Genomic DNA, 10752 nt, shown 5'->3' with positions numbered 1-10752 from the left:
TTGTTCTGCTTGCTATAATTGACAGGACTATAATTTGGTTTGTTTTGCCCCTCTCCCTCTCTGGCTGGCATTAAGTAAAAGTGTCTCATTTTAAAGAATATCAAATGCATATTATCATATAATATCTTATGAAGCAGGACATTTTTTCTGCCTCCAAATATCCATGTACACCATCAGAACTCAGGTTTCATCTTTTGCCCGTTTTTAGGTGTAAAATAATGTGGACTAACCCTCTAGCTCTTGCCAAGAAGTAAATAATAATTTTTATGTCAGATCAGATGCCAGGTTTGCGAGGACAGCACTGCAGCCATTGGTTGACCAGTTTCATAAGAACTTGATGCTCTGTCGGTAATACCTCACAAGATGTGGTTTTGTCAGAATACTCTCATACCCACTTTGTCTTTTGGAACATCTTTGTTCTAGCAGTTCTTTAAAGATAAAATTCACTGTCCTCTTTTTCTAGGAACATGGTTAAATAACACAGCTTGGGAAGGAGAAAAGGGCAGAAATAATTGCTGTGCCTATCAGAAGTAGGTGGACAGCCTTACACTGCCAACCTGGTGAGAATGGCCTGGGTTTTGGCATTGTTCGCTGTGTTACAGTTTTCTTACTATGTGGAGAAAGAGTAAGAAGTCAGGAAATCTCTCTCTAAATTGCTTTAAAAAAAAAAATCTCTAACTTATTACTAGAAAATTCCATCTTGGAGAGGAGGAGGGAAGAGGTTTTGGTGGTTTGAGCCCTCTTTCATGGTTTAGGATGTCAGAAGAATTATAGCCTTGTGTTACAGGCTCTTGCATTGCTAACTCTGCACTTTTGTGGCCTCATAAACAGAGTAAGTAATTCTGCTTTTTGTAGAGATTCCATGTACATCCTTTCTGTGGAACACAGGTTGCCAGCTGGTTGGTCTGAGCAAGAATGAGATTGCTTATTAACTGAGTAGGCTAAAGGAAATACAGGAAACAAGGGAAGGCTTTTTGGAAGACTGCTTGCAAAAGAAATTAATAGCTCTGTTGGACGAGGACCTTTGTCACTCTCAGTGAAGCACAAGGCTCTCTGTAGAGACTTAAAGCTTCTACAGTTAACAAGTTGTGTCATATAGAGTGAGTTAAATTGAATTCCTAATCCTGCTAAAGCAAGAAATTCTATGAAATTTAGTGGCTCTAGAAAGATGTTTCCCATAAATCTCATGCCGTATCTTAGTTTGAATATTATCTGCTCTGACTGCAGGATTCTTTCATCTGCCTTCTGTTCCGAAGGGCAGAAGAAAAATTAGAACTAAGTATAGTATAATGTGCATACATAACAAAATGGTAGCAGCAATGGGTCTTGCAATACACTGGTATTTAACAAGATTCCTAGAATTGTGAATCACAACTTACTTCAAATATGAAATATCATAGGAGCCTTGACTATGAGTTTGTTGCTGCTCTTTATTTTGTAAAAGGTGCTGTGCTGTGTGTCACTTGTGCAAAAACAGAGAACGATCCAGAAGGCCCTGCAGGCAAATAATAATGCAATTCATAAAAGCTTTAAGGCTCGTGGAAAGTACGAAAAAGTTATTTTCAACAGGGATTTTGAAAGAAATGGGCAGGGAATTTAGATAGGAAGCAGGAAGGCCTTTCAACCACAACTGGTAGAATCTGCCCTGGGGTATGACCTGCAAAGAACTGTACTTGGGCTAGTTAATGAAAGAATATGAGTGCATGTATGTCTATTGAGAAAGAGAGTTAAAAATAAAAAGAGCCACCCTGAGTTGTTCTTTGCAGTGATAATTACTGAATTTTCCTTACAGCACCTAAGAGTCATCTCCAGAACCGTTTACTGTTTCACCTGGCACAAAAGGTATGATGTCTTTTCTTCACCGATGTTTTGTTTGGGTTTTTTTTTTTCAGTTGGGTAATATGTAATTCATGCTGGCAACCTGGCAGAATAATTAAAATGTCTGTGGTGGCAGGAGAACAAACATTTTCCACAACCACCCTACTGTATTCAAATGTGGAGGAGAAAGTAACTGTCAAAACATGATCTCAGAATAGATGCCCTCAGCATATATCTAAGGAAAGTCTTACCAACTCACTTCACCTAAGTCCTACAAAGTCAAAACTATGAAGCCCACTGCTATTCTGTTAAGGAAATTCTCTTGCCTTTGTATTGGAGTATCATTTTGTGACTGGTTCAAAGAGGGAGGAAAATAATGTGACAAAAACTGTGCAGATAAATGAAAAACAACTATGTTAGATAGAATTTGTATGTAAGAGAAACTCATAATTACTGTTGAATCACTATAGCTAACAAAGGGAAGCACTGGAATAAGTGATTTGAGTAGACTGTTCAGGTGAATAGCTTCAACTTTACTATTGTAATACAAACATAACAGGTATGTTTAACTCTGTTCCTTACTTTTATACTTGTATGTGTGTGTTATGTCCTATACAGCAATGCTTTTTAAAATAAACCATTTAGTTGAAGTAAATGGAATTTTAAGGGGTTGATGAAATAGAATTTGTTAGTGCTGTAAAGATGTCTTGTAAAAATTAGTGCTGTTGTGTTGGCAAGTCTTGCATTTTTCTGCCATCCATGAGAAATAAGATTTGTGTCTACAAACAGCAGAATTTCTGCTGGCTCAAGCAATAACAGTCAAATATTGTGATGTGGAATTCTGTTTGTGAAATAATTTACTCATCTTTTCTTTCCCTCTTATTCATCGAGGCACATGACATGTAATTATATCTAAATCACACCTTAAAGGAATATATGTATTTAGTTTTAGCCTCACATTTATTTAGTTTCAACTCATCTGCCTCTTTAATGTTTGGCTTTCTCCAATGGTCAAATTCACTTTAAAGTAACAGAGTTTTTCCAGATGTTTAATGTGAGTCACCTGCTGCTTGCTAATTAACATAAAACTTTTTTTTTTCTCACTGAACTCTTCTATTCTTCTGAGAATCTCACCTTTTTTTTTTTTTAGTTCAGGGATGAGAAGAAACTGATGGACTCTCACCAGAATCTGCAAGACATTACATTTTTTTTTCTCACTGAACTCTTCTATTCTTCTGAGAATCTCACCTTTTTTTTTTTTTAGTTCAGGGATGAGAAGAAACTGATGGACTCTCACCAGAATCTGCAAGACATTACAGAAGATCAGCTTAGTTTGGCATCTATCCACTACATGCGATCCCACTACCAAGAAGCTATTGATATCTACAAACGCATTCTTCTTGCTCATCGGTGGGCATCTCTACTTTAAACCTTATTGCAGTGTGTCTGATACTGTTAGTGTTTGAATTCCATTTAGCTGCTTGGCTTCTGAAAGTAGGAATTTTCCCCAATTTCTATGTCCCTTCCCCACCACAAAATGTGCACAAGTTTCATCCCCATCAATTTTGTTCATTGCAAATCATTATTGAAAAATGCATTTTAAGAAGTCTGCTCTCTAGTGCTTTCTTTTAATTATATTTTCATGTAATTCATTCTGAGGTCTTTTTTTTATTTTATTACTTCTTTCTTCTGAAATTATATATGGTTATGTACCTGCTTTGTCTTCTTCTTTTTTTCCCCTCTGATGGCCAATCTAGTGACCCTTGCTTGTGATTACTGACTTATCCTTCACCTCTTAGCCTTTCTAAAAAGTGTTCAGTTCTTAGTTTTTATGTAGAGAGTTCCTTACATTCCATTAAGTCTGAAATTCTTTCCATTTCTCTTTATCCTACTATGACACTTGTTGATGGTTTTTTTCTATCATGGTCTGCAAGTTCTTAGTTCAGAATTTAACAAGGAACACATTGAATTCTTAAGTGGCTGGAAGTATTGTTTAATAAAATAGAAACTGCTGTCCCAGAATACATAGCTATTTTTTGGCAGTAGCTCCTCTTGAGTGCTTCACAGGAGTCCATCATAATGTAAGTAAGTGTGTCATGTAGTGCTTGGGGAAAAGATTTTAACTTCCAAGTCTCATTAGAAGTAAAAGAGTAACCTTCATAACACTTATCCTTTTATTTACTGTTACTACAAATGCCTGTTGCATTTCTGTGTCTAGTTCTTCTGGCTTGATAGCTTGTAATTGCAAGGATTTTTTAAAATAATTGTACTTGGTATAAGATAATAAGATCCATTAAAATATTTTCAAAGTTTTGTGTACATATTAGATGTCTTTGCATGTATTGCATAGAAAATCCTATTCTTCCAGGCCAAATACTGTGCTCATGTTCTGTGTGTTTCCTGAGCGTGGAGTTGCCACTATTTCCCAGATTCATAAACCAACAGTTTCATAGGTCATTCTTTAAAGCTGTAGTGGTTGCCATTGAAAAACCTAATACAAATCTGGATCTGTGCAATCTTACCTAAAAAACTGGACCTCTAAAGTTACCTGATAATAATTTTTCAGAAACTCCAGTTTTGATGTGCTTATAGAAGATGTATAGACATGTGAGAGCTTTATCACTGATTTTAATATTCTGTAGTATAACTATCTGGTGGGATTTAAATGTTCTCTTTACTCCTCTCTCCTGCAGGGAATACCTGGCTCTGAATGTATATGTAGCCCTATGCTATTACAAACTGGATTACTATGATGTATCACAGGAAGTGCTAGCTGTTTATCTTCAGCAAGTTCCTGACAGCACCATCGCTCTTAACCTGAAGGCTTGTAACAATTTCCGACTTTACAATGGGAAGGCTGCTGAGGTATCTATTGGACATCCCTTCAGTTCACCTTTATTTTAGTTCATGATTCCTTACAGGTTTCTTTCCCATGTCTTAATCAGTAATGTTGATAATGGCCTTTATCTTGTCATTGTCTCTTAGGAATGTCACCATTTTCAGTTTCCCTGGTATTTAGCCATCTCTCCACATGTGCACCATGGTCTTCCAGTTTTCTCAGTCCACTTTTGACCTTGTGTCTATATGTATTATCCAATTGCTAAAATCATCACATAGAAGTGGGAAGGCAAAAATCTTCCAGTTTTCCAGCACTTCTGAATATATATTTCTATCAGCTTTGGGGCTCATATGAAGCTCCATTTATGCTTGTGTGTCTTTTTGTTTTCATATTAAAATTTTTGAATGCATGTAATTCCAGGCAGAGCTCAAGAACTTGATGGACAGTGCCTCATCATCTTTTGAGTTTGGCAAGGAGCTCATTAAGCACAATCTAGTGAGTATGCACTTATTTGTAGAGCTTTTCTTAATGATTCATAAAATTGACTGTTTTGGGAATCGCAGACCCAGTTGAATCTCTGCTGCCATGTAAGTGCCATTCCAGAAATCCTGCCTGTATAATCAATTTGCCTCAAGTCTATTTTTTTCCTGCAATTTTTCCCTGACAGTTTGAGGCTGAGAAAATAATAATACTGTTGTTTTCACCCTCAAAGGCATATTAAAATAATTTATGTCCTGTAAGAATACCTTTGCAAGATATTTTGGGGAGCCCAGTCAATAAGGACACTGTAGAAACAAGTAAGAATGCATGACCCTGAACTCTTATTTAGTACAATAAACAAGTGGAATTAGAATAACTCAGGGAAAATGGTCGTCATCAAAAAGTGCTTAACAAGGAGTTCATAGGGAAAAAGATGTTGATAAAAGCCAGAATACTTTGTGTGTTCTGTAGTAAAAGAGTCACTAATCACTTATTAATTTTCCCTGTAGTGGTATTATTACTTTGCTGAACAACCGGGTAACAGTAGATTGCTCTTATTTAATATGGGCAGTTGCTTGCTTTGTCGTTTTTAAAGAGCAGTCACAACAAGCTAACACTTTTTTCCCCTAAGGGTTAAAATGACTTTCAAACTGAACTGTTGTAAGTTGACATTCTTTATTTTGACTGTTGATCTTTTTGCCAGTGGTTTATTTAATAATTATATTAGATTTTGTTGGAGGAACTCTCATATGAAACTGAAGTATAAAGAATTGACTGCTTCTGATCATTTTAGTATCTTGTGGCATTCTAAATAAATGTGGAGTCATTAGCCTAATTTTTTCATTTTAATACATCATAAGCAAACTTAATTCTATATGTGTTCCCCTCACTCTTGTCTCAGACCAGTATTCTTTAAAATCTTTGATACATAATGTATTGCTGCTTTGAGGTGCTAAAAGCTGAAATAAGTTAAGCTTTACTGATGGATTAAATACCCTATATTCATTAGAATAAAGACAGTCACATGTTGCAATTCTATAGTTACATAAAAGCTGGGATTATGCTAATGCCAGCACCACTGACCTTTTCCTACTGTTAATATAGGTATTTAAGGATTAATTTGATTGAATTAAGATATCATATACAAGATTTTGATACAGTTATCAATATGCTGCTTTTCTCTGCAGGTGGTATTCCGAGGAGGAGAAGGGGCTTTGCAGGTCCTGCCTCCTCTGGTTGATGTTATTCCTGAGGCAAGACTGAATCTTGTGATTTACTATCTTCGGCAAGGTAAACACACCTTCCTCTGGCTCTTTAATAGCTTCAGGGATGACATTCATTCATCTGATCTCAACCAACTGTTCCATGAAATGCTTTTTTTTTTTTCCCCCCCAGTAAAATATAGTTTATTTCATTTTGTGTTCTTCTGGAAAATAGCGATGCAAAATTTCCCATGGCTTGCAGAGAAGGGCTTTAGTTGTGTGCAGTCAAATAAATCTACTTCAGCAGAGTATTGGAGGTTCCTTGGGTTACGGGAGATGGCTTTGAGGATGGTGGTGTTTATATGTTCATAGTGAGAAGACCTCTCCTCTGCCTGAATATGTGAGAATGGTAGGCCTATGAAGATAGGGATGAGTATTTCTCTAAATACAGCACAAACAGAATGTGAGCCAAAGTAACTGTGAACAAGGCTACAGTTTGTGAGCAAGACATTTAATTCCAAATCTACTTTACAACTCTTAAAGAATGTGGGTAGGTAGCTAGAATCAGTTGGAAAGGATTTTCTACTTTTCCATCTTAAAGTCTTGCTAGTGTAGCAGCAGCAGTTAATGTGAGAAATCATTACTTCTAATGACTGTAGCTGTCTCTCCAGAATTTACAAGGTCTCTGATAAAGGCGGGCTTTTGTTAAGACACCTCTGACTGAACTGGAGTGACTGAAGCACAAACATGCATCTCAATTTTTTCAGTTCTTTAAGGCAGTGACTTAGGTAGCACGTAAGGTAGCAGAGTTTGTGGCCAGGAACCCAGTTGTAATCTGCTCCAGAGAGATGATTTGCTAGAGGTTTCTGTTGGAGCCTGGAAAGCATAGTTCTGTGTTGATGGTCAACACTCATGAAAATAGGGGCTGCAATCTTCTTTTTTTTTTTTTTTTTGTTGGTTGTTGGTGAGCTGAGCCAGCCAAAAATAACAAGAAACTATTTCTATAAAAAAAAAAAAAAAAGAGATGACTTTTGATTAGTCTAGTACCTTGTGCTGGTTTATTACATGACTGCTCAAGGGAATGGATAGGAAAGCAGCGAGACTAGATGGAAGCCTGGCAGCTCCAATGTATATTGCCTTAAGTCACCCTGGATTACTGTCCCCACAGTGTATAGATGGTATATACTAGCAAAAAAAAAGTTTTGTTTGATAAGGCTTGTTCTTATGAGCAGCTGGTATAATGCTGTATTAACAAAATTTTACCAGTAAAAAGGGTATCTTCACTAGGTTGGGCTACTAAGCAAACCATAGTACTAAATTCTTTTTTTATTTAGGTAAGGTTTAGGATGTTTTAAGCTTCCTTATTTCTTGGGTGGGAAGGAAGTTGTTTATTCAATTCAAACTTTACATTTAAACTTTTAAATTAGTAATGCTTTTTTACTTGTTAGAATTAGGATTAGGTAAGAGCTGCTGGATAAATTTGAAATATCAATAAGGAAAAGATGAAATTTCCCTTCAGAATCATGTTACCCTATCCTCCTGAGGAGTAAATAAATATGAGAAAAGACAGGAAGATAAATTTATTATCTTGACCTTGTACTGTTGAGAAGGCAGCATTGGATTATGAAGAAGGGGAACAAGTCATCTTTACTAGGAAAATTGTAATAATAAAGAAGATGTTACTCACTCCGTGTTTGTTATTTGAGTTCTAGAAAACCATCACCATTGTCATATAGGTTGACCATGATTTATAGTTACCTTTCTCCTCCTGTCTAAATGCTTTATTTCTTAGCCTGTGACTATTGGGTGATGTTGTAGAGGATGAGTGGTTTGTTCTAATACAGTGTGCTGTGGGCAGTCATGCATTCTAACATCTGGTATTTCAGATGACGTGCAGGAGGCTTATAACCTGATTAAGGACCTGGAACCTACAGCGCCACAGGTAATTGGAAACTCATGTCATGTTACACAAAGGCAGAGGTTTTAAGTTAGTATGAAATCTGCCACATTCAAAACTAGTATCCTGAGGACAGCTTGCCCCATTCCTACACTTTTAAAACTCTCGTGTTTTCCATCTGTCAACAGTAGACTTAATGTGCATGCATAAAGTATTATATATGAGTGTATGTAAGCACTTAGCATGTTTATTGCCATGCCACCTGGGATCAGTAAGAATACAGCTCTGTTATGTGCAGACTTGATTGTAGTGAGCTGACCATTAGTGCATAGGTAAAAGCCCTCTTCCAATTACAGCTACTTGTCATTTCTGCCCTGGTGATTGTTACCATCGATGGTTACCCTTCCTCAGATCTATTAGCTCAGATGCTCATGTGGTTTGTCCTGAAGCCATTTCAATAAAAATGAGCTAGATTATATTAAATAGTTTAAATAATAGGTCTTTTCTAATTCCATCTCACTTTAGCTGCAGTGAGCAAAAACTGCAGTGTCCCTTGGCTGCTACTGTAATTTTATTTTGTGGCTGTTCCAACATCTTTAGTCTCTGATTTATTCCTCTTTGCAGTTTATTTTCCAAAGGTCACATAGTTAGGCATGAAAGGGACCTTTCATGAGTCTGTGAGGATTAGATGGAAGGAGGAAAAAGAACACAGATCTGGTGATTCTGTGCTGAGGAGTATCTTCTACTGTTGCTTTTCACTTCTTGTATTTCTCAGTATAGCAAGACTTACTTGAACAGTTTTCTGGAGCTATTGGTCCTTTAGCCTCCATTTTCCCCCATATATATATGCCTAGCATATATAACATGATATCATTCTTGATCACATTTTGAAATCAGTATCTTTCTGCTTGTTTTCCATTTTCTCACTCACACTTGGAAGGAACTCCACACTAAGACTTGCAAAACTACTTGTATATCCTCCTTCAGTTCTCAGATTTCATCTTTTGTTGATGTCTAATAATTTGGCACCTGTAAGAGAGTTGGTGTGCTAAAATTATTACTTAGCCTACTGGCTAGTGCTCTCAGATTGTTTCCTTGCACTCTGTTGTTGGTCTGTGTACATGTCTTTCTCTTTTTCCATGTTTACATCTGTGACAGGGGTGTCCAGGTTTATCAGGAGTACTTACTTCCACAGGTTTAAAGCTATAACTCTTAATTGTAAAATCTGAATAAGACAAATGAGTTACATGTTACATGCTGAGAAGATCTTGCTCAGAGAAGAATTAAACTATAGTTGTAACTTGTAATAGAGATTGCAAGGTGCTGTATTCCTATTTCTAATTTCAGTAGGAATGACCACATGACCATAGAGCACAAGCTTCTTGACATTATTGCCCTCATGAGGAATGCTGTGCATTTTGGAGCAAGGATGGTAGTGGTTAGCCAATGTGCATGCTTGAAAGTGGGATCTGTGCATTAATATAACAATATTTCACTTGATTATTGGTCATGTGATGATGAAAAGAGCATGATAGTATGTTGTGGTGTTCTTCTGGTGCATTGTCTTTGATCATAAGACTTATCAGAAAATACACTACACCTTTGCATCCCACATATTTAGCAGAAGTGACTAGCTAACAAGTGGAACAGATCTGGGGGAAGTAATTGTGTACTATTCTGCTGAAGCACTATCATACTCTCATAGAAACCAGCTACCTATTAAACTGAGTTGAGATAGGGTTGAATTTAGGAAGAAAATAATGTCAAGTAGGTTTTTACATGTCTCCTGAAATCTTCACCTTGTCTTCTCTGACACTTTTGAATTTTTTTTCAGGAGTACATCCTCAAAGGAGTGGTAAACGCAGCACTTGGACAAGAAATGGGCTCGGTGAGTAAAGCCCATGAGGTTCTCCAGCTTCTCCAACAATAGGATGTGAACAGATCTGCAGGGACTGGAATAGAGTGAAAGTGGCAGTAATTTCTCATTTAGATGGCAGGATCTCTTGAGTCTCTTAATCTTCTTTCCTACAGTACTCAGTCCAGAATGAGTGAAATGCAAATCTCTGTTGCTAGTCCTGACAATAAATCAAGCCGAATTTGTCTTCTCTGTCCTGCTTCCAATACACCTGTTTGCTTTGTCTGTTAGTTGCTCCACATCTGTTCCTTAGAGTATATTTTCACTGTGCACTGTAGTATCAACTCTGGAACTGATGTTTTGTTGTTTGGTTTTTTTTTACTCTCCCAGAGACATCATCTGAAAAGTGCTCAAAAGTTGTTCCATTTGGTGGGTGAATCAACCAGCGAATGTGGTATGTTTGAAATGTTCTTTCTCCATTCTGTAATCCTTCTTACAATATCCAAATATATTCCATCGGATCTTTGTCTAACTGCTGACTGTTAGCATGACTGTTGCTAGGCATTTTATTGCTATCATCTGAGTAACAGAAAGTCTTATTTGTACTCTAAAACAAATCTGTAAGTTTAAATTGTGGTGGTTTAAACCACAGGTAGACCAT

The 10752-nt window shown here is 36.8% G+C and overlaps 1 protein-coding gene across 1 annotated transcript; it reads left to right on the top strand.

Annotated features, from left to right (window-relative positions):
- Positions 1 to 1800: 1800 nt before the first annotated feature.
- Positions 1801 to 10545, top strand: IFT56 (intraflagellar transport 56; the record flags this gene model as incomplete). Its single annotated transcript, XM_010173794.2, has 8 exons — positions 1801 to 1842; positions 3083 to 3228; positions 4512 to 4683; positions 5078 to 5152; positions 6325 to 6427; positions 8226 to 8281; positions 10071 to 10124; positions 10482 to 10545. Coding segments are annotated over exons 2-8 (649 nt in total), but the record flags the coding sequence as incomplete, so codon positions are not given.
- Positions 10546 to 10752: the final 207 nt, after the last annotated feature.

Source organism: Antrostomus carolinensis, unplaced genomic scaffold (assembly GCF_000700745.2).
Source record: "Antrostomus carolinensis isolate BGI_N321 unplaced genomic scaffold, ASM70074v2 scaffold48588, whole genome shotgun sequence".
Classification (NCBI taxonomy): domain Eukaryota; kingdom Metazoa; phylum Chordata; class Aves; order Caprimulgiformes; family Caprimulgidae; genus Antrostomus; species Antrostomus carolinensis.
The sequence above is the reverse complement of the archived record's forward strand: the minus strand, read 5'-3'. Positions and strand labels throughout refer to the sequence as shown.